The sequence below is a fragment of the Oculina patagonica genome, chromosome 2 (genome assembly GCF_052425735.1).
Source record: "Oculina patagonica isolate OP01 chromosome 2, crgOcupat, whole genome shotgun sequence".
In the NCBI taxonomy this organism is placed as follows: Eukaryota; Metazoa; Cnidaria; class Anthozoa; order Scleractinia; family Oculinidae; genus Oculina; species Oculina patagonica.
In genome coordinates this window covers 34,578,511-34,603,527 of record NC_135759.1, presented here as the reverse complement: position 1 = coordinate 34,603,527, position 25,017 = coordinate 34,578,511, and the positions used below count along the sequence as shown (strand labels likewise).

The following is a 25,017-nucleotide window of genomic DNA, read 5'->3' as shown; positions in this document are numbered from 1 at the left end:
CTAAATTCTAGCGCGCTAGTTAAATATAGACTTATTGAACAAATTGACTTTAGAAAAAGACGAAAAGAAAAACAAAAATCTTGGTCATAGTAGCACTTTAATTTATGATCATTCCCTTTCCTTGGTGCTTGACCTTCCTATGGAAGTGATCGCGGAAAAGCCGTTCTAAAACAGGCTTAGTTGTGAAAGACATATCTTGAAGCCCAGTTCAGGAGATGTAGACTTCTAGCTCATAAACTTCTGGACGAACTTAATTTAGATGATTTCTCTAAGTTCGGTAAGTTTATCAGAATTTAATCCACTGATCCGCTTGTCGACATTCGCCATAAAAATGTCTGTCTGACATATATTCAACAGTTATACGTGACGTATGAATTAAGCGAGTGAACGCGTATTGTTGCAGTCGCCGGAAGTCCTTCAAACGATATATACATGCATTGTGTAAATTTGGCAAGCCTAATTCAAAATTTTAACGAGGCACAGAAGAGAAGTTATGTTGAAGTTTGGAAGTAATTAATTTAATTCATTTCATATTATATACATCCTTATCATTAAAAAACGTTTTAGATTTTAAATGATATAATATGAAGGTATACAGTTAATTTGTTAAATTCGCATACACTCGTTTCTTTAATATGAGATCGCAAATTACCTGAACCGGAGACATCAGGAATTGAAAAGCTTCAAAGCCAGCTTCATCAATAATCCTCGCGGAACCCAACCACTTTTCGCAGGGCATACCCTGAGTTGGAGGTGAACCCTTGTGCAAGTTTTCTCGGTCTTGTAGCACGGCATACAATTCACCATTAGACATAAAGAAAAGGAACCGAAAACCTCTCCAGTCCGTACCAATAAGCGTGGATGTTCCTAGCCAGTCGTCAGTCGGATCTGTGGGCGGAGGCCGCTTATGAAGTGTGCCGCTCTTAAAGTTAACACCATGTAAGATTCCCATTGGATCAAAAAAGAGGAAATTGAAGAAAGACCATCCACTTGGTCCAATCAGTTTGGCGGAATCAAGCCATGGACCATCTGCGTTTGATGGGAGTGGCCATATGTACAGCTTATCTTCTTTAACTCCATAAAGGTTTCCTTCCGGATCAAAGAAGAGCAACTTAAAATTATCCATATTGTCGTTGACAGTTGTGGCGTTCTTACACCAATCCCGCTGCAGAGTAGAGGGATTGGAAGGAGGTGGGGCTTTTACGAGTTGACTCGTATCTCTCGCAACCCCACACAAATCCCCATCTGGGTGGAAGAACAGATGCTGAAATTCGTTCCAACCCGAATCCCCTATCTTTTCCATTGAGCTCTGCCAATCTTTAGTGTAGTTTTCACAAGGAATTTTGTGGTAGAATCCACCATGACGAGCTCCATACATGGCTCCAAAGAGATCCAAGGAAGACATGATGCTAAACGATAGGAGCCGATAATTTAGCTGTAAATATATCCTGAAGGATGATAGGCAGAGGGATTTTAAGGGCGCAAAAAGTTTAAATTCTCGACCAGACATTCCTGACAAATGTGATCTAAATAAATACTCTTGTTATGTGGCAAATAAATGATGATGATGAAGAAGAAGATAATAGGTACACACTGTGTACATGTCGCGTCTACGCTGACGTTTTTCGTTATTGCTTCAGTTTCTATCAGTTGATGTTTATTTTTTAAATCTCCACGCTCAGCTGCCGAAATATTACTTTATGTGGACCGCTAACAGTTCTCAAGATAGAATACATCGCGGTATTTGATAATTTCAAGAGAGAAAAACGTGAATACAAAGCCAGGGAAACACCCTAACTAGTATAATAGCCTCATCTCTGCGAATAATTATAATAAATTATTGCATCGGAAATACTGCCACAATATTTACAACCTTCGTGGTTATATTGACTGAATTCTAAAGAGAGCTAGGTTATGGAATCAGACCCTTTTCCAGTGGCAGAACAATTTTTCAAATGCCAGGCTCTCATGTAGTTAAAACTAGCGCCTCTTCAGGAGAAAAAATGAATTGTAGCGGCAAAGCCAGTAGTTGCTTCACTGGAAACTATGCTCAGCTGGCCGAAAGGTTAACAAATCTTTACAAGCTGTACAGGAGATTGTTGGCAGATATGACCCAATCTTTTCAAGGTGGCTGAACACAGTTTTCCGATCCTTGGAGTACGTAACATATATATTGCTCTCACGCCCAAACCGTTGCAGTTGACGAGCTCACATTTGGCAGTTTACAAGATCAGCTACTGTATTCGAAATTTTTGCGTGTCGCGTAAAACCATATTGCGTTACCATGGTAACCCAGCTAATTAAACATCAACCAAAAAAGTTGAATTCGGCTCGATTTCAGAAAATTCAGTCATTAGATTTTTTTCCATCGTTTGTGTACAACAAACTCGGAACAATTCTGAGATTTTAACACTGAAGTAGTACAGAGGGAATTTTTATTTTTCGCAGCTTTATGTTTTATCGTAATGTCCTAGAATGTTTTAAAATTCCTTTGTTAATTTTCAGATTTTTTTGCTATCAACAGCTTTCTTGCTTTCTAAAGTACAGCCTTGCAAAATTTCTTAAAATTCTAATGACGGGTTCGTTAGAAATCGTGCCTTTCTGGAAAGACAATAAAAAGCGCGGTCGCAATCTCGTTTCCAGAGTCCACGTTCCCCTTGACCAGCGGTCGGTTGGTCAAGGGGAACGTGGACTCTGGGAACGAGATTGGCGCGGTCGCAGCTTTTTGATCAACTGCGCACGCGCAACATTTAAATTTGGTGTTTAGCCACCTTAAGACGCATCCTCGGGGACCCAGGGGCAGCAAGTCGGGACGACGGGATTTTCGGGCGAAAGTTGACAACAAGCTCGGGAGAGCCCCTGGGCACTTACTCTTACCGAACCAGTTCCTGAAGCGTTCTTATTTCTTTCTTCTGATTGGCCAGAAAAATAGTTTTTCTGGCCAATCAGCACGGAGGACCAGCAGAGTGACACTGGCGTCTTCTTACACAAAGTTGTTTTCCTCATTAACTCGTCGTAGCTGCTTGGCCCATTCAACGGATGATTTTTCATCTAGAGTCTCAGAAAAAAATACGCTTTACACGACTTTCATCTTCTACACTGTCCGTTGTGCGCTTTTTAATAGCTAGTCGAGTAAACAACAATTCCTTTTATTTCTCCTCAATCGTTGAACGTCTTCTGAAACATCCCACGTTGTGGGAATATTCGTTGCACGGGCCACGCATGGCTGACGTAACCTATTGTTATTTTGGTGCCAGCCAGAGAATTATTGACTGTTGAAACAATGGGGTTTTTGTTTAATTTGTTGTACATTAAAATATTAAAAAAATTGTAAACAGTGAAGAAACTACAAGTCGTATATCGCGTATAACTATAAAATTTTTCGATACCTTCGATAAGTCCACCTTGAAAAATTATCAACAAGATATTTGTTTTCTTGCGCCATGCTACAGTTTGCAATTTTCTAGACCTCAATGAATTTTTTTAAAGACTCTCCACGAAAAATCATCCGATGCAAGGGCCAAGCAACTACGATGAGCCGAGGAGAAAAACAACTTTGTGTAAGAAGACGACAGTGTCACTCTGCTGGTCCTCCTTGCTGATTGGCCAGAGAATATATTTTTTCTGGCCAATCAGAAGAAAGGAATTAGAACGCTTCAGGAACTGGTTCGGTAAGAGTAAGTGCCCAGGGGCTCTCCCGATCTTGTTGTCAACTTTCGCCCGAAAATCCCGTCGTCCCGACTTGCAGCTGCACCTGGGTCTCCGAGGATGCTTAAGACGAGAAAATCGACGCAAATGAACCGAAAGTGTTTAATTCCAATTTATTTCATACATTTGAAGTAACCCTTGAAGAACCCCATCGATGTTCTAATAACTGGTTTCTCCGGAATGCATGGCTAACAGAAAAGTTAACAAACCTTTACAAGCCCAAAGGGAGATTGTTTTCAGATATGACCCAACCTTTTAGTGATCGACGCTTTAATTGAGACACAATCTCTCTCATAATTAGTAAGACTAGTAACCCTAGTAACTCTTTTTAACAAACTATCGGTAATTGGTGAAAGATATGAGCTAATCTCGTAACTTCACAAGTCAATTCTGCAATTCAGCGAATAAAAAAAATTCAATTTCTCAGCGATTTCAACCAAAACAATAAACTGGAAACGTTAGCCCACTGGAACGAACAACTTCACACTGCACAGCAGAAATGGTATATCATAAGGACAAAATAAGCAACACCGTATGCCAAAGAAATTACTCCAAGTAAGTACCAAGTATTTAAAATTTTTTACCCTTTACAAACTGATCGCGTATGTCTTGGGTTTGTGGTAACTACTTTCCAACGCAACAACCCAGAATTCAAAGACTGATTTTTAATGAAAACTGACTGTAAAAAAATGACATACACCACAGATATCTATGCGTGTTTATTGCAAAAAAAAATCAATTTTAAGTAAAAAAATAGCTTTAGCCGTGATCCTTGTAATTGGCTGTTAAAAACTTGTTCATTTCTTCCACAATCTCAGGCGTGCGCGCAAAATCAAAACCGGAACCAGAAATTCTCGATTCCGGCATCTCGCCCTCAGAAGCTAAGCCGCGATCCTTCTGGACTGCGCCAAGAATCAGGAGCTCTGGGCTAGTCTTCACAGCAGTCAAACGCAAAAATGAAGTCACCTTCGGTTTTCGGCGCCTCGAACGTTTCTAGAAATTTGACTCGAAAGTGTGCAAACTTTTGTAGGAAATTGTTATAGAAATAGTATGGTGAAAGAAAATTTCAAGCTGGGAAACTCAGTGGAGATCAATTATCAAATTTCCCATCCATAAGCTGCGTATAAACCTTAACTTTCCAGGGACGGCATTAACTTTTGGCTTTAAAGCGAAAGCTTTTGGAAAATTTAAGACTTTGTATGGAGAATTTTGGCGGGAATTGCGCAGGAACTGTGCAAGCGCGCAGCGTTTTACCGCTGTGTGGGGCTAGTCTGAGAGCCCGCCAAAAAGACGGCCGAATCTGATTGTCTGTTGAAAACTTGTTCGTTTCTCCACAATCTCTGAAGCACGCGCATCACCAAACCGGAACCAGGATTTCCTGGTTCCTGTTTTGGGTTAGCCCAAAGCCGTTGATCTCGATTATTCAATCGCCGAGAGCCGTTGCGTTTCCCGACCGCTGGTCAAGGGGACGCAGGCTCTGGGAACGAAACTTGATTTTGATAAGAAAGTGGCTACGCCGCATACGCGCCACAAAAAATGTTTTTGTGTCAACTTCGTTCCCATGGATTTTCCCTTGGTAATTACGAAGAGAAAAGCGCTGGGAACGAGGTTGTTTTTTTTTCGTTTCCTCAGAAACGAAATGGTATTGTTTTGGATTCGATGTTAACTTTTTTCACAGCAGGGGCTACTCAAGAAGAACGTTCGTAACCGCAATGTCAACACGTTTTAGTAGAAGCAAACAACTTGGTTTAAAGTTCGATTAAAGCAATGTATTAGTGAAAAAAATAATGAGAGCCCTTTCCATGTTTAATTGTTATGTAAATATTCTAGGTACTTTCTATTTTATTGTTGACTGTGTTAATTTTCTACCAATAAGAGCGCTTAGAAGAGCAAACAAGACTGGATGTCTTCGGAGGTCTCATGTTTGCTGGCACGGAAGGGTAAAGGAATTTGCATGCATGCAAAAAAATTGACTGTTTCGCAATTCTACCGTAATACTGATTCTCGACCGAGGATCTTCTCAAAAATTTTACAAACCCATCTCTCCTCAACCTTTCCCGCCATTCTTATCACTTATATTTTTATTATGCTTATCGTTCCGCGATCCGGAAACGAAATAATATGTCTTTTTGAAATAGCTGCGTGTTGTGTATGTTTTCGTCAAGATGAATAAGAACCCCTCCTCCCCCCACCACTACAGCAAGACACTTAAGGATACGTAACTGGTTGTCAATGACCTGGCGTCTAAACCACTTAATATATATCAAACAATCGGGCTAAAGTCGAGAGAAGAACGAAACATGCCTTCCTTTGGGTTTGTTTCGCAATTTTGGAAGGGAGGAAGGGGCAGGGGAAAGAGAGCCTTTGCAGGGGGCTACTCTATTCCTAATAATTTATTAAATTGAACTTTCTGTGGTTTTTTACTGAAGGGAAAGAACTAAAGTCAAGATGTACAGAAATGGACAAGAACAAACAAGAAACCCTTGTGCTAATTAAACTGACTACTCAATTTTAGTCATCGTAAAATGCGTATCCTTTAATTTAATCAATAATGGTTAAGACTGTATTTCCTTTCGTTTCCAATGTCTATCAAAACAACCTAACAGTCTAACCCAGGAGGCAGGGACACAAGATAAAAAAACCTACCCGAATAACGGCTGGGAAGCAAAAGGTTCGAAGATCGCTATGCAGCTTGCATTGTTTTGTTTACGTTTTGATTCAGTAACCTTGATAGTTCGATCTTCTATTTATAAAATTTTATACGATTTCTTTAGTCCTGCATTGAAATCGTAACTTCACTCGTTTTCTTTGCCACACCGGTGGCGAGCGGTGATAGATGCCTTATTGAAACCTGAAAGTGTGTTTCGTTGTACTTCAAGTAAACTCGCCACAACAACACGAGCGATAAGAAGTAGACACTTCAGATATCTGAGATATTGACGCCAAAGCGTTTGTATTATTTATGATGATGGTTTGTATACCTTGTATGCAAAAGCGGGATCGAAACGTGACTAACAAAGGCATATATCGATCAACTTTCATAAAGAAAACTGTTAGTAGTTTTCCTACACTTGAAACATGTTTTTAGCGGAGCTCCCAGCGGCCCGAAGGGCCGCAGAGCAGAGCCCCATACCCATAGAAAATTAACAGACCCATGCTTTTGGTTTTTCATGGTCATCATGGCTAGCGGTATGGCTCGCGGGCGAGTGCGACGAAATTGCCCCAACATGGTTAACGCCAGCTTACATCTCAACCTCGTCCCCAGGGCCTTCTCGGTGACGAGTTTTCAAAATGGCGGCTTCGTCACCGAGAAGGCCCTGGGGACGAGGTTGCTTACATCTTTGATATTGGACATCCATGTCATGGTCAATTGACAGCTGTCAAAACAAGGTATCCGCTGACCAGTATCACATGACCGTATCGCGGGCTCACATAGAGAACTCATCGAGGTGGAATGTTTTTTGAAGTTTACCGCTGTCCAAGTAATGGCTTACATTGGATCGCGGGCTCAAGTGCTATATTTTTTCTGTTTAATATTGGTTAGTAAATTGGGAGCTCCGCTTTTAGGCTTGGCTAAATCTATTTAATACATTATATTCAACTTGTGTCTCAACAATGCACATCAGTTTTCCTTGCATGTTAGAAAAGGCAAACTTCGATAAAAAGATACTGTTTGAGTTGTTTGCTCAGTAAGTACTACATAAGTCGTTTACTTATTCAGCCATTAGTCAGGATATTGTCGATAGTGGAAAGAGCGAAACACGAAGAATGAAATATAACGTTTCATTTGGCTGACATGACGCAAGCAGAGCTTCAAGGCGTTTTACTCACGTTGTAAACACTTAACAATTCAGTCACCGTAACCGAACAGATCACGACCTAATGCAGGAGAATAAGTACTAGTGAGCTGTGGTTAAAACGGCTTCAGGCAATCATATCCGCGTTCAAATAGATATAATACCTAATACAATCGCAGTATGAATGAAGCAGCCTACAGCAGGGGCTCATAGCAGTTGTCCGGTTTTTATAGTATAGTAGACTCCAAAACCGTCAGACTCCAATCGGAAAGAGAGTGGGTTAATCCCGGATATGAAAGATGGTTTTCTTATTAATTTAAATAGCTGTTGTCCAGCCAAAGTGAGGTTAACTTTATCTTTGATTATTTGTGTATGAACTACCGGATGTTACATGTCAAACAGCCGAACGGCAGCAAGCGCGAAACCAAACCCCCTGAGCAGTGAGCATGGGGGTGGGACAAGCCTGCAAAATAGCTGCATAAATTGGGTATCTAGCACTGGTAAAGAAAGATTTAATACATTGATGCCATGTTTGATCTTAAGATTTGCGCGATTTCGCCAAAAAAAAAAACGCACAGAGGGGGTGGGGGTGGGGGAGAGGGTGACGGGCACCCCAGGACCCCCCTCCGCTACCCTTCTGTACCGCAACGTTAGATATGAAAAGCAAAAGGATGTTAGAAAACCGTCAATATACATTCTTGCTAAAGATTTTAGCATTCTTCGTGTCGACTGCAGTCCGCAAGGCCGCGGTTTTACTTTCTTCGAGTTCCTCTTTTTGAGCAAACTTGTTATTTGTGGCTTAATCAGTAGTCTCAGTATTTATCATGATAATAAAAACGCCACTTAGGTTTTTTCTGTGTATCTAATGAAGAATAGTTTCGCATCGTATTTGCCATTGTAGTGGGGAGGGGAAGGGGGTGGGGGTGGGGGACAGGAGGACGGGAGCCTGTCGGGAGAAGAAAGGGCGGGAGGCGGGTTTCCCAAGGTGGCGGCCGGAACCGGGAGAAATTAAGCTGGAACTAGAAGGGGCGGGAACCGGGAGGTTCAGACATTCCTGTCCCCCTACCCCTCCAACATAATATCTCGACACGAAGTAGGTTTAGTGGACATTTCCCTGCTTGTTATCTGTGGTTGTACTATGTATATTGTTGGCTACTTCACGAAGTCCGTAAATGAGGCACAAAATTTATGCTTCTACCACTCAGACCACTAATCCAAACTTACAGAACTGAGATGTGTTACTCACCTTTCAGCCTAAGTGCCAGTCAAAGGAAAATTGATCTTGAATATAAAAGGGAAAAATATTCGATCTGTGCGATGAAACGACCAAAAGCTGCTGATAGGAGTAGCATCTGACTGCTAGTATGACACTTGTCGGCACCAAGTACCGCTCTGATAACAATCGAGAGAGTGCAAATTTGTAATTGTTAGGTTCAGTGATTTTTCCGCGTGCCACCGAGTAATGGTTTCAAAAATCTCTTTTGTCCCTGAACGTATCATTTTTGATACTCCGTGCAAATTTAACACCTATAAAACTGAAGACAAATTTTGCTTAGCTTTGGTTATTCCCAATTGCGTTACTATATATAGACGCTGCCTAATCTTGCATTAGATAAAAAAATACTGTTTGCATTTGTTTGTTACTATAGGAAAGTTTTTTTACTATTTCTTTAGTTTGGATTGTGTCGATGATGGCCAGAGTTCAAGGACAGGGCTCGAAAAATCAAAGTTTTATTTGGCTGACATGTGGACGCAGCATTTTTAGAGCCTCGTGAAGGCATTTCAGTGACTCATCTTGTAAACACTTGACAATTCAGTCACCATAACCAAGAGACCACAACTTATGCAAGTGAACAATAGAAGCAGTGAGCCAAGTTAGGTTAAAATAACTTCACGTACCAAATGACATCCGCTTTCAAAGAGAAATAGTACCTAATACATTAGCTCATCATGAGTAAAACGGCTTACCGCTACACTGGATGTGAAAAGCAAAAGAATGTTAGAAATATGTGAATATGCATTCTCTCTCAAGATTTTGTGTCCGCGATGGCTACAGGTGTCCTCAAGACGGCGGCTTCACTTTCTTTTGAGTTCCTCTTTTTGAGCATACTTGTTTTTTTTTTTGTGGCTTAATAAGTGTTTTTTTTTTCTTATGATAAGAAAAAGACCACTTGGATTTTTCTGTTTTTTTTTTTATGAAAAATGTTTGCCCATAGCGTAAGTCATTAAAACTCAACACGAACTAGGTTTAGCGTTTAGCGTGCAAACTTTAAAATTTCGTCATTTATTGTAGTTAGGATGTGATCAGTGCTAGTTCTTTTGCAACTTTGATGGAGTTATAGTTTAATACTGGCACTTCGCAAAGTCCGAAAATCAGGTGCAAACTTTTTGCTTCTACCAGTAAGACCACTAATCCCCCAACTTAAAGAGCTAACGGAGATATGTTACACACCTTCTGATCGTCAATCAAGGGAATTGTTTATTGAAAATAATATAGATGTGTAAACAAAAAACTTGCTGATACGAGAGCAATGTCTGACTGCCGGTATGACGTTTGTCGGCATTGAGTATGGCTCTGAAAACAAGCGAGAGAGTAGACTCTTGTAACACTGATAAAAACACTTTTAAGTTTATTGGGTTCAGTGATTTTACCGCGTGCCACCGAGATATGGTTTCAAAAATCTCTCTTGTCCCTGAAAATAACGCTTGTGAAAATTTTTGCGAAGTCAAACACAAACTGAAAACAATACGAAGTTGTGTAATAAGCCTTTGTTATACGGCTAATTCGAGAAAGGTTGTCGGAAAAAAAGCACAAAAGTGCACGCGACAAGACCGAAAGGTGGTCTGGGTATTCACTTGAATTTTGCATATTGGCCTAAAGTTTGCATTTTTGCACGTGACGATTTTGTTTTACCTCTCAGGAGGCCTTTTTTCAAGCTTTACTTTTACTGTTGCATATCTTTGAGTTTTGAAAAATTCTTCTAAAACTCAGCGTGGCTAAAAGTACCTTATTTCCACATGGCGGAAGAAAAAGAAAACGTGCAAATTCGCGTTTCTCATCTTATTATATAATTAGTATTCAGCACGTGCAGCAGCTCACATCTTCTACCCATTCTATCTTGTCGCGTGCGCTTTTGTGCTTTTTTCCGACAACCTTTCTCGAATTAGCTGTATATGAAAACTAAAACTCTGTTAATTCAGCCTGCAATATAGCTGATGAAATCATTCTACAGTTTCTAGTTTAGTGGCCTAAAATCGCAAAAAGTTGCTCTTGTGCTAATTTAAATGACTATTCAATTTCAGTCTAAGGTAGCTGTAGCAAAGACGGCATGCCTTTTCAGATCCAAAGTCTATCATAACAACCTATATATAACCAATTATCTAACCCAGGGACACTGGAAAAAAAAACACCCGAATAACAGTTGGGAAGGTTTGAAGATCACTTCACATTTGTATTAATTTCTACTTTGTAGCTACTCACCTTTGTAATTTCTTGAACGTTTTGATTCAGTAACCTTGATAGTTCGATCTTCTATTAATGAAATTGTATGTTTCTTTAGCTGTTTAGTCCTGAATTGAAACTGTAACTTCACTCGTTTTCTGTGCCACACCGGTGATGAGCGGTGACAGATGCCTTATTGAAACCTGTAATTGTGTTTCGATGTACTTTAAAGCTCGCCACATTAACCTTTGGCGGTGGAAAGAGGACACTTGCGATATTGTTGCCAAATAGTATGTATTAATGATGATTGTTTGACTACATACCTTGTATGCAACAGCGGGATCAAAACTTGAAAACAAAGATATACATCGATGAAGTTTACAAAGAAAACGGTCAGTCATTTTCTAACACTTGAAACCTGTTTTGCATAGTACTCAACTCAGCGTGCCTCAAGCCTTAACTACTCAGTTTTGCTTGGATGCCAGAAAAAGCAAATTCGTTTAACTTCTTCTTCATTGCGTTTGTAGTGCCCAATATGTCTAATATTGCATTCGATAAAAGATACTGTTTGTATTTGTTTGCTAAGTACTATAGAAAAGTTGTTTACTTATACAGTCATTTATAGTTTGAGTAGCGTCGATAGTGAGAGACCCAAGAACAGAACACGAAGAATTAATGATAAAGTTCCATTTGGCTGACATCACGCAGCATTTTTCAGAGCCTCAAGGCCTTTTACTTTCGTTGTAAACACTTAACAATTCAGTAACCGTAACCGAACAGATCACAACCTATTGCAAGTGAGCAATAGAAGCAGTGAGGCGAGGTTAAACCGCCTTCAGGAAATCATATCCGCTTCCAAATAGATATAGTACCTAACACAATCATTTCGGTATGAATAAAACGACATACCGCTACGTTATATATAAAACAAAAACAAAAGAATGTTAGAAATCATATAGCCAACTGGTCTACCTCCTGCCAGTTGGGGTTTTAACAAGTTTCTGTTCTATTTGCAACATTTGTTTGCTTATTTACAGTGCCCTCAATTAGCATGGCAGCGCTAAATACACTGACACGTCAATAAAGTGATTTATTTATTTATTATTTATTTTATCAGTCAATATGCATTCTCGCCACAGATTTTGTCTCCGCGTGTTACAGGAGTTCGCAAGGCTGCGCCGGCTACACTTTCGTTGAGTTCCTGTATTTAAGCAAACTTGCACTTTGTGGCTTAATCATTGTTTATCATGATAATTAAACTGACGAGCACTTCGATTTTTCTGTTGTCTAATATAAAGAACGTTTGCCCGCAGGGTTAGCTATTACAACTCAACACGGAATAGGTTTCTAGTCGGACATGTCTTTCAGCACGCAAACTTCAAAAGCCACTCATTTAATTTGTTATTCAAATTTTCCTATCGCTTGTTATCTGCTGAAAAACTGCACGAAAGTCCGAAAATCACGCACAATCTTTCTGCTACTACCAGATGATATGAAATAAGGCCAATAAACCGAAGTAGCAGATTTGGGATATATTACTCACCCTTTAGCCTAATTGTTAATCAAAGGACTAACTGAAAAATAATCAACCTACATTGAAATTCTTTTCTCAGGGAATACTTAGGGCACGCTTGTAAAACTTTTCGCGAGGTCAAACGCAAACTCAAAACAATACGGATTTATGTAACAAACCTTTGTAACAACTAGCCAACTCCAAAACAAAGTATATTTGAAAACTATCATATCAATCTGTATGTTACCATGACCAATAGATGCTAATACGAGAGAGCAATATCTGTGACTGCCCGATGGTTGTCGGCACTGAGTATTGTTTTGATAATTATAACAATCGAGAGAGAAGACTCTCTTGTAACAATAATAACAAAATACTTTCAGTTGGTTGGTTTGAGTGATTTTACTTCGTGCCAGCGAGAAATGGTTTCAAAAATCTCTCTTGTCCCTAAATCTATCGCTTGTTTAAAGTTTCGTGAAGTCAAACACAAACTCAAAACAACTGAAAAATTGTGTATACGAATTTGAGTAATAAGCTTAAGCCTTTGTAATATATGATTGGCCAAAACCGAAACAGCCAACAAGAATGCGATAACTTATTCTGCACATTGTGTCGCAGCATAACATTAACAAGACTGTCCATGCATGATAAGAACTTCCTGTTTTTTTTTTAGCTTAGAACTGGTTTTAATACGTTCATATTTATGAGACTGACAACTTGTGCAAAATATGATATACTAACTAAAAGTACTAAGTATTGAAGCAAAGCGTGAACTTCTGACCTGATGGCACGATAGGTACGATACAACTTCTTGTTAATCAATATGATCAACAAATTCAAGTACAAATACCAAAAGTTTACTGGGTATATATGTGTAAAACTACAATAAATGCGAAATGTTCCATCAATTAATAATGAAATCTACTACCGAGGTTTGAAAAAATCTCTATGGAATCCAAGATTAGCTTGAAAACGTGACACTACAGTTCCATTTCCATCCATGTTTTTAACTATTTTACAGGTTAAAATTCTGAAAATTTTATGTGGAGACGTCAATGATTATAATCCGCTATTGGCATTTTTGTGTATTTTTCCAACGTTGCTCACCCACGTGATCAATGGCTAGATCAAAAGATGGCTAGGAGGGTAAGTGGTATACCAATATACCTGAAAAACATGTACTCAGTATACCCAAAATTTCCCCTCAAAATCATGCAAAATACCAACATTTGGAAAAAACACAGTATCAGATACTTTATACCCATAATAGAAATTAAGTTGTGATCAGTTCAGTTCAGTATGCTAAGGTTTGGTGTAGTCAGGTTGTCCAGTAGATCGATTAATTGTCAGGAAACGAAATCAATTAAAGGCAGTAGATTACAGCTGATCACCTTCAAAGTAATTACGTTGTGATCAGTTCCCATGCTAAGGCTTGGTTTTAATTAGTCAGGTTAACCATAAATAGGACGGTAGTTTTTACTGTCACTGCAGCTAGAGTGGGATGCAGAAAACAAATCAATAGAATGTTTGCCGAATAAACTCTCTTCCCTTATGATATCTTCTCGAGTACAAGTGTCTGTTCCTGGGTTGTTTTCACGCCAGAAGGCGGTATACCTTGCAATTGTTTCTTCACTGTCATCCTGCATCTGGAAGGTGCAACAGGCTGCAGTCCACATCATGCTGGGAACATTTATCCGGTAACTGCCAACGTCCATATAATTACTGAACCCTCCAGAGCCGAAATATCTTGGACTGGCCGCGCTATTGTACATGTATGTCGAAGGGATCGCTCCAACTATGATGTACATGTTTACATTCTTTGTATTCGTTGTCGCGCAGTTTTCAAGACCCCACTGAACTAGCCTTTGTTCAATAGCCATCCATTTACCACTATTAAAGCTTCCAAACTGAGGGACAGTGTTTGTGTAGGTAAACGTCGCTTTAATCCTGTCCTGGTTAACGTACCTCTGCCGTACCCCGCCGCGATCAAGTGTCCTCTGTGTACGGCCACTTTTTTCTTACAGCCTGCAGGTATCGGCTGATGGCAGTCTAGAGACGGGGGTTCTTTTCCCGAATTTAAGAATTTGTACCATGAAGAATCAATCAAAAGGCCTTGTTTGGTCTGATAGCAGATCTCTCTATTCCCAGTATTGCTGTAGTCGTTTTCACCCGGTAGATACACCTTGTTGAGTAAGTGGTCGTTGCTTTGCTTAAAGTGACTTGAACGACCGACTGAGCCGCCGGCATTCATTTGATCTCCGCTCATTACAGTTGCTGCATAAAGTGGGATCCTCTTGTTGCAGTCGTATAGAATGGCGACTGTATTGCCTTCACAAAGATACGCCAGATTTTGCTTTTGACTGCCATCAATACTAAAGATTTCCAGACCAGAAGGCGCGTAGCCTATTAACGTTTTTGTGTTTAATTCACTTGTGGGCTGTATGTGTACACCACAAGCCCCTAGAATGTTGCACTGACAGCCTCCAAAACCACTCCACTGACACGGAGGATTGCTAGAAACTCCATCCATCAAATGCCCTGCCACTATGCAGACCAGTAAACCGACAACCAATCTCTCCATGACTTAACTTGCTGAGGTGAATTGAGCGGAAATTGTGTGAGATGATGAGAAACGAAAAAGCGTTGTTATTGTTAGTAGGTTCTACAAGTTATTTTTATCCAAATCGTGGTTATTTTTGTAATTTAATAATTAATTACTGCTGAAATCATGCCAGTTATAGCCATAATGCCCTTTCAGTGAAACCAGACTGCAGTGAAACAATATCAATCAAAACTTGACAAACATCATATACATCGATCAACTCTCATATATAAAGAAAAATGAAGGTAGTTTTGCTATGTCTGTTTTGCATTGTACTCACTTTGGCTTGTGTCTCAGTTTTCCTTGGATATTGGAAAAGACGAACTTTGTTCAGCTTAAGTTGTTCTTCATTGCGATAGTAATGCCTAATATTGCATTCGATGAAAACAGATACTGTTTGTATTTGTTTGCTACAGTACTATAGAAAAGTTTTTTACTTATTTAGTCGGTAATTTGTATAGTGTCGATAGTGGCCTGCAAGGCGCAGGAGCGAGACTCGAAGAATAAATTATTAAGTTTCATTTGGCAAACGTGACGCAGCATTTTCAGTGCCTCAAGGCGTTTTACTTTCGATGTAAACACTTAACAATTCAGTTACCATAACCGAACAGATCACGACCTAATCCAAGAGAACATAAGCAGCAGTGAGGCAAGGTTAAAACGACTTCGGGCAAACATATGCGCTTTCAAATAGATAAAGTACTTAATTCAATCATCTCAGTATGAATATAACGGTTATAGATCCAATCGAAAAGAAAAGAATGTTAGAAACCTGTCAATTTAATTCTTGCTAAGATTTTGTCTCCGCGGTGTCGACTGCAGTCCGCAAGGCCGTGGCTTCACTTTCTACGAGTTCCTCATTTTTAATTTTGATAAAACTTGTAACTTTTTTACAGCTTATTCTGTATTTATCATTATAATGAAAACGACCACTTGGGTTTTTTTCTGTGTCTAATGAAGAACGGTTTCGCATAGTATTTGCCATTGTAGTAGGGAGGAGAAGGGGGTAGGGGTGGGGGACAGGAGGACGGGAGCCGGGATTCCCAAGTTGGCGGGAACCGGGAGAAATTAGGCGAGAACTACTACGGATAGGGGGTGGGAACCAGGAGTGAAAGGAACGAGAAGAGGGTGGCTCAGACCTCCCTTTCCCCCTCCCCCTCCCCCTCCAACATTATAACTTGACACGGAGCAGGTTTAGTGGACATTTCCCTGCTTGTTTTCTGTGGTTGTACTATCTACGAAGTCCGAAATGAGGCACAAAATTTATGCTTCTACCTTACCAGTCAAACCACTAATCCAAACATACAAAACTGAGATGTGTTACTCACCTTTCAGCCTAACTGTCAATGAAGGGATGTTAATCTTGAATATAAAAGGGAAAAATAATCAAACTGTGCGATTTAACGACCAAAAGCTGCTGATAGGAAAGTAGTATCTGACTGTTTGTTTGACGTTTTTCGGCATAAAGTATGGCTCTGATAACAATCGAAAGAGAGCAATCTTGTAATCAGGTTGGTTCAGTGATTTTTCCGCGTACCACCGAATAATGGTTTCAAAAATCTCTTTGTCCCTGAACGTATAAGTTTTTTATATTCTGTGCACAATTAACAGCTAAAAACTGAAACAAACTTTGCTTAGCTTAAGGCGTTCTGAACTGCGTTACTAGACGCTGCCTAATCTTGCATTAGATTAAAAAAACATATGCAGCATTTTCAGGGCCTCGTGAAGGCATTTCAGAGACTCATGTTGTAAACACTTAAAAATTCAGTCACCGTAACCAAACAGACCACAACCTAATGCAAGTGAACAATAGAAGCAGTGAGCCAAGTTAGGTTAAATCATATCCGCTTTCAAAGAGAACTAGTACCTAATACATTCACTTAATTCAGTATGAAAAACGGCTTACCGCTACGTATATGTTAGATATTAAACAAAAATAATGTTAGAAATCTTTGAATATGCATTCTCTCTCAAGATTTTGTCTCCGCGGTGGCTTCAGGTGTCCTTAAGACGGCGGCTTCACTTTCTTTCGAGTTCCTCTTTTTGAGCATACTTGTTTCTTTTTTGTGACTTAATAAGTGTTTTTATGATAATAAAAACGACCACTTGGGTTTTCTGTTGTCTTATGAAGAATGTTTGCTCACAGCGTAAGTCATTAAAACTCAACACAAAATTGGTTTATCAGTTAAGCACGCAAACTTTAAAACTTCGTCGTTTATTGTTCCAAATTTCTCTGCTTTTTATCTGTGGTTAGGATGCAAGTTACAGAACTGAAATATGTTACTCACGTTTTGATCGACAAAGGAATATTAACTGAAAATAATTGACGTCGGTGTAAGCAAAAAATCTCCTGATACGTGAGCAATATCTTACTTCTGGTATGACGTTCGTCGGCACTTAGTATGGCTCTGATAACAATCGAGAGAATAGACTCTTGTAACAATGAATGAAAACACTTTTACGTTTGTTGGGTTCAGTGATTTTACCGCGTGCCACCGAGTAATGGTTTCAAAAGAAAACCTCTCTTGCCCCTGAATCTAAAGCTTGTGAAAAATTTTGCGATGTCAAACACAAGCTCAAAACCATATGAATCTGTGTAATAAGCCCTTGTTATATGTGATTGGCCGAAACCGAAACAGCCAAAAGAAAAAAAAACAATGCGATAATTTACTCCGCAGAGTGAATCGCAGCAACTATCCATGCATGATTAGAACTTCCTGTTTATTTCGCTTAAAACTGGTTTATGTCAGTTCATATTTATGAGATTCCGAACTTGTGCAAAATGTTGATGTACATGTACGCACTAACAAAAAGTACAGTACCAAGTATTAAAGAAAAGCGTGAACTTTACCCGATGGTATCAGATGATAGCTATGACACAACTCAATGACAACATATTGTTATTCAAGATCGGTATGCAAATACAACAGGTACTTGTTAGTCATCCGTTGCCGTATTTGTTAAATGAAATTGAATTAGTTTAAACTGTTGAAACAAGTCAGGGTAAGAATATCAATTCTCTTATCAATCGGTCTTGTTGCAGAGAGGGTATGGGGAAATTTAGAACAAATGCATTTCTCCTTGTAGTCGTGTGGAATTTGTGGTCATGTTCAAATGCCATAAATGAACTCCATGGCTGTGAGTGCAACATTATGGACGCTTGTGACGCGCAGGGAAACCCAAAGTCTAACTGGGCTCAATACCTGCCATCAGGCGTGAACAATTTCGGGTATGTTGTGCAAGGAGCACAAAAACTGGCGTATCTGTGTGAAAATCGAACAGTAGCCATTCTGTTTGACCGCAATAGTCGAATTCCACTTTATGCGGCCACTGTGATGACTGGGCAACAGCTATCAGCCAGTGGCCAGCCTCGACCGAAGAAATTTCGACAAAGCACCAAAGTTGATATTAAGTATCAACAAAAAGAAGCCGACTACAAAAAACGTTCCCAACGAGTTACTTGTGTTGAAAAGCAAGCTACGGGGAAAAAGGAAAATGATAAGAAATGGGCCGCCTCTGCGAAAAAGGCGACCGCTAAGAAAGCTGCCAGAAAGAAAGCTGCATTGAAGCCAAGTAGTGCCGGTAAGAAAGCTGTAGCCAAGCAAGGTAGTGCCATTGTTTGTAAGGCTGAAAGCGAAACAGTACCAATACATATAGGCCACTTGATTGCGTCACAATATGGTAAAGGAGACAAGCAGAGGATGTTGGCAACTTTTACTTACACTAACACTGTTCCTCAATTTGGACTCTTTAATTCTGGCCCATGGCAACAATGTGAAAGTAATCTCGTTAACAAGTGGGGTCAAAACAACTGCGCCACGGGAACACAGAATGTTAAATTGTTTATAGTGGTTGGCGCAATCCCGTCCACAGTAGATGCACCCTTGATCCCAGGAGAACCAAGATTCTTTGGCAAAGGAGGGTTCAGTAACTACCAAGACAACGACGATTACCCAGTGAACGTGCCGAAACTCTTGTGGACTGCAGCCTGTTGTACTTTTGAGTACAAGGATTACCAAGGAAACTTACAAACTGGTACAAAGAGTACAGCCTTTCAGAGAGAAAATGACCCTGGGGATTCGCCATGCAACAAGATGAACATACCCACGTTGACAACATTTTTGTCCGGATTTATTCATGGAAATATCAACTTATTTCCACTTAGTCCTCAGTGCAATAGCAACTATATCCCTTTGCAGTGCTAGGGAAACAGGGCTCGAGTTTTGAGTCTGGCTTGGAAACTCGTGGATCATATTCTTCTTTTTACATTTTTGACACTGAGTGGCTTGGTATATAATGGACACCGGCAAATTAGTTGTCAAACTGAAGCCTGCGCTTGACTAGCATGCCATTTAGTTTATACAATAGTCATCTTCGTTTATCGGACAGAAATCAGAGTTACTAAGCGTGTGGGTCACGTTGTATGTGTCCTAAAAAACTAACAGATTAGTTTGTTTCAGCCAGCACGGTCTGCTTGAAGCAGAATCCATAAGACATTTGTATTTCAGTGTGTAGGTTAGCCAACTTATAAACATAATTTAAGGCATCACTCTATACTTGCTACGTTGTGGCTAGACCATGATTTTCTGTGACCTCTTGCCATGGTCTGTAGCTCTGGTCTCAATGTATTAATGAATTATTAGCCATAATTAATGTCATTTTCTTGACATGACGAATTCGCAGCATTTTCAGCTTTCACCCAATGCTTTCCTGTTTGCCCGCGCGCGCAACATTTGTTGCGGACACAAAATTTGTGTCCAAGACACAAAAATAAATGTATCTGATTTCTTTGAGAAACATTTTGTGTCCTTAACAAGTGTTTCCCCTTTTTCTCACAAAATAACTGGCGTCATGAGCAACAATGTGTCCTCGTTTTACACCGCCTTGAAACTGTGGGGAAAATGCCCTCGGGCCTGATCATGTCTGCTACATGATACAAAATAGAAAGTGTGCGGTAGCAGATGGATAGATAAGGAATATCTGTTTTTTTCCAAAGTCATTGTCTAGAAATCGATGTTAACATTAAAATTTTTTAAAGGTGTTAGTTTGACGCCGAGTCCGCAAGCCACTTTCACTTTCAAGCGTTCACTGACTTAATTAATCTTCATTGTAAAGGTGGAAATAGCTTTAGAGTCATAAACATGACTGAATACTATAATTTCTATAACATAAACTGTAATTCATTAAATCAAACAATATATTGATCTCATGAGAGAAAAATATATCTCTTATATTGGAATCAAACCCTTCAACATTCGCAAAAAATGGCAAAATATGCTTTAATTACACGGTGAATTGGCCCTGCTGTCTAACCCTCTTCGAAAGACATTAGTAAAACTGAGAATTAGCTGTCACAAATTTAGGATTAAATCAGCTAGATAGGTCAAAAACCTCGTGATAAAAGGTTATGTAGCGTCTGCGATTGCAACAAAGTTGAAGATGAAACTCACTTTGTGTTAGATTTCCAAGTTATTCTCCTTACAATCTCGATAGGCGAAGTCATTTCACTACATCTTCAGTCTTCAGTCCCGTTTTTTCCAATTCGGTCTAGAAGTCCAATATATTCCAGTCGGTTCCCTTGATAATAGTGTCAAAGAGTTACATATCTCCTCTAGCTTAAAAATTTCCAGCGGTTTATGGTTAGTTTTGATGTTTTTCACCATTGTTCGCCACTAGAATTCTTCAGTAGCTCAGTGGTTAGAGCATCCGACTAGTGTACAGAAGGTCGTGGATTTAAATCCCATCTGTGAACTCAGAATTTTTCCGAGTTCTTTTCTCCACACGTCAATCTAAAAAAGAGGGGGCAAATCAGAATGAACAAAAAAAAACCGAAGTGGAAGAAAGCCGTGATTTGGTTAATTCCATGCAAAAGGTTTTTCATGAGCTCGCCGAACGTTGTAATTATTGTTTGGTTGAAAATAGTCAGACTTGTGGTTGAAAACTGAAAACTCGTGCAAATTGCTTTAACCAATCAGAGAGTTTGACATGTTGCACCAAACGAGGCTTACGGCGCGCGCGTTTTCCCGCGCTTCGCACCAGGGGCATGTTTTCCCTCTCGACTTCTAGAAATCTTATTGGCTCACTGCGTTTGTTGTGATTGGTCAGATGCAATTTCTCTGGTTTTGGTTTCCCGACAGTCATAAGTGGAACACTCTTTATAATTCGCAGTTTTAATATCAATCCAGATTCAAGAAGGTGAGTCATGATCAGTATTTCCTTCCAGTGAAGTTCCATAGTTTATAATGAAACTATTTAACTAACAATAGACGGAACAGAACAACTTAATTTGACTGACAATAGACGGATCGAAACTGACCAATTACTGTTGACAAACTTTACACGAGTCTTACAGCCAATAACATCACGGCTAAACTGACCAATCATCTTCAACGGACCAGACTTATAACATCATTGACTGACAACAACTTTTCACTTGACTCTGAAGATGACTTCCGCTCAGGTTGTCGAAACGTCAGTCACCCACAACAGTTCTTCTCAGAACTACTCTCACCCGGACAATGACACTATACGAAATACTGATACTCCTGGGTTCAAACCATTTACTGAAACTATTATATAATTTTTAATTAAAAAAGCTCGTTTTACCTTGATCAGACATCTGTCGTTTTCCCACTCTAGGAAACAACAAAAAAACTAGCAGACTATGCCAATTCACGTTCGAAGCTAAAAAATGTGAAATGCTGACTAGCCCGTCAATACAACAAACTTGACGTAAATGCCACGTGACTTAGTCATTGTCACACAGAAGCCAGAGTCCAGAGCGATATCATTATAATTTATAACTAAGGGTAACCACGGGTTAGGAAGTGCGGGCCTTGATAGACGCAAGAGTTGTCTTGTGAGGGGTCATGGGAGGAGACGAGGTACTCGAGCGAGCTTGCACGCTTTTGAGATCGGATCAGAAGCTGGATCCAAGCTTACATTTTTTAAGCAAACACTGAATTGGCGATATCTCAAAACGGCTGAGTTACAAATGGCTGAAATTTTCAAGAACATTCCCAGGTGAATAATGGTCATTTACAGCGGATTGTTTCTGAAGTATCGGAAGTACCAAAAAGCATGCAATTTCAATATATGTTTAACCAGTATAAACACGTAACAAAAATACATCGCCCGTTCCAAACTTTGCTTATAAGTATTTCACTGTAGCCTGTAGGCAGCGTTTTATATTGCCAAACGTAATTAATTTATACTGCGCTTTTACGCACTTGGTGAAATAGTCAGACTTGTGGTTGAAACTGAATCTCGTGCAAATTGCTTTAATCAATCAGAGCGACTGACATGTTGCACCAAACCAGGCTTTCGGCTTCACACCAGGTGCATGTTTTCCTTTTCGACTTCTAGAGATCTTATTGGCTCACTGCATTTGTTGTGATTGGTCAGATGTAATTTCTCTGGTTTTGGCTTCCCGACAGTCATTTGTGCAGTTCGTTTTCAAACCAGATTCAAGAAGGTGAGTGATTTTCAAAAACGCGAACGATCTCTTTTTAAATTTAATTTGATTCAGTGTGACTCTTGAGAGAAAATTGCGAGACACATTGATGTACAGTGAAATCAAGTTTACATTGGCGCTAGCTGTGACGAGCTTCTGGAAATAACCATTGTTAATAGAACTATGAAATAACACAATCAATACAATAACAAGCTTTATTTGCATGACTATAAGTAAATACAGTATTGCAAAAGCGTACAACTAAACTAAAGCGAAACTTATAACAATAATAATCATGTAATAGGAATGAAAAAAGAAATTATTTATGTGTAACATTACTTTCATTCGATAGAAGATTATTTCGTAAAGATAAGCATCTCACAATGAACTTCATAAGTTGAGTATTTAAATAATAATAATCAGAATTCATTTATTTTTTGGTGGCTTGCATAGGAGGTAATTGTGTTATGTTTGTTATTTGATTCTCTATTCTTTGGTAAAATTCATCTCTAAAACTACAGTATTTTGTACAATGGAAAAGTAAATGAAATTCGTCTTCAATTTGGTTTGATTCACACTTAGGGCAGAGTCTATTATCCCTTGGGATTTGATCATATCTACCAGTTTCGATCAATAATTTATGATTACCTATTCTAAGTTTTACTAATTCTTTCCTGTTATTTAGTTTTCTTGTAAGATCCAAATAGCAGGAAGGCGTATATTCTTCCTTAAAAGTGTTATAGAATTCTAATTTCTTACAGTTTTGAATAGTGTGTTGCCAGTGTGAAATATACTTTTGTTGCATAAGACTTACATAGTGTTTAATCTTAGAATCAGTTAAGAGAGTAGGGTCAAAATCAGGCAAATTATAATATTCAAACATCCTCATAACATTAGAGTAAAAAGTATTTTTGTTGGTGTTATGAAGATCAGATGACATAAAAAGATTTGTTTAACAATAGAGTCATTTTCCTTATTGTGGAGATATAAGGTGTAATTAACTATTTTTTTATTAATAGCTATTATAAGAGGAAACCTTCCAAGCTCGGCTCTACAAGCTACATTCGATGCTTTACTGCTTACTTCTAAGTAACGTTTACCGAGTACTGGAGATGAGCTTTTTTCAATCTGTGAACTGTCCCAAGACTTAAAATCAGGTTTGGTATATACTCCCCAAATTTCGCTGTTGTAAGTCAAAATTGGAGAGATCATAGCGTCAAAAAGTTTATTTGCAAGGAATGGGGACAGATTGCTGATATGTGTGTGTTTTCTGAGGCTGAAAAGAGCGTGTAGAGCCTTTTCTTTTAATTTGCGGTCAAGCGCTAAAGAAAAGTTTCCTGTTGAAGAGATTAATGTTCCTAAGTAGGTGTAATTCTGAACAACTTCAATGTTTTCATTGTCAATATGAAAACTACACTCAGTACACCTTTTTGCGCGTTTTTGGAAGTTCATAACTTTCGTTTTTTTAGGATTGATACTTACATCCATGAATTGCACTAGGAAGATAACATATTTAGGCAATTTTGTAATCCTATTTTTGATCTTGATAACATTACTAGATCGTCTGCATATAGAAGAGAATTTAATTTCGCGCCATTTGGTAAGACAAAGGGGTCAGATAAAGTTTCTTCGAAAGAGAAAGGTATATTATTAATAAAAAGGTTAAACAGTAACGGACTTAAAATGCAACCTTGTCGCACACCCCTGGCATATTGAAAGGGTCGCGTTTGATTTTGTCCAAGCCTTATAGAACATGTAGAGTTTGAGTACAAACTCTTAATCAAATTGTAAAAGCACCCTCCGACATTTATTTGCAACAACTTATGAAACTTTTTCATTGCATGCAACCTGAACCATGGTAACATAGTGAGAACTGCAATATTTGCAGTGTTTGCCTAGTGCAACATATAATTACCGAGGGGGAAACCGTAACAAGCTCTCGTCCAGACTTTTGGCAAGAAAACCCGCTGAACTAAAACGTCAGTGATGAAATTTTTATCCAGTTTCTGAATTCTCTGGAAACTGAAATATTAAGTACGTTTGCCCGGAAGTTGTTTGAACACCGGGTATAATTCATAATCATTCCTTTACAACATAACAAACCCTTCTATTTTAATGATTCAACTCGCGCTTAATATTCTGCCTATAAACTCTGGCCAACTCTAGCCGAACTCCGTCCAAGTATCATGTAAATCACGCGCGACGATTTTTGAGTCGTCACACAACGCCCCCCAGAAGCGTTGCGTGATGGTCCAGGAATAGCGAAAGCGCGCGAGTGAGGTCACGAACGAATGGCGCACGATTTTCCTAAAATTCTTCCTAACACACCTGGCGTTTTTAAAACACTTTTATAAAACGTAAATGTCGCCTAGATTCCTTCTGTTTCTCTTAGAACACGCTGATGCTTTTTAAGCCTTGTGGGGTTTATTGTTCATTTGCATTCTATTTTTAGACCTCGCGCGCTTCGCTGTGATCGCTATGAGATAAAATTTATGCCGGTTT

At 39.2% G+C, this 25,017-nt stretch overlaps 1 protein-coding gene and 1 pseudogene across 1 annotated transcript; one reads left to right on the top strand and one right to left on the bottom strand.

Annotated features, from left to right (window-relative positions):
• Positions 1-13,911: 13,911 nt before the first annotated feature.
• LOC144642335 (uncharacterized) lies at positions 13,912-15,041 on the bottom strand (annotated as a pseudogene).
• Positions 15,042-18,112: 3,071 nt separating this feature from the next.
• LOC144642334 (uncharacterized) lies at positions 18,113-20,193 on the top strand. The gene has a single exon (XM_078501298.1). The coding sequence runs from the start codon at positions 18,113-18,115 to the stop codon at positions 19,265-19,267; it is 1,155 nt and encodes a 384-aa protein (XP_078357424.1). The 3' UTR covers positions 19,268-20,193.
• Positions 20,194-25,017: the final 4,824 nt, after the last annotated feature.

What these genes read in the sequence shown, in the direction of transcription:
- LOC144642334 (XM_078501298.1), top strand. Translation starts at nt 18,113, where the DNA reads ATGGGGAAATTTAGAACAAATGCATTTCTCCTTGTAGTCGTGTGGAAT.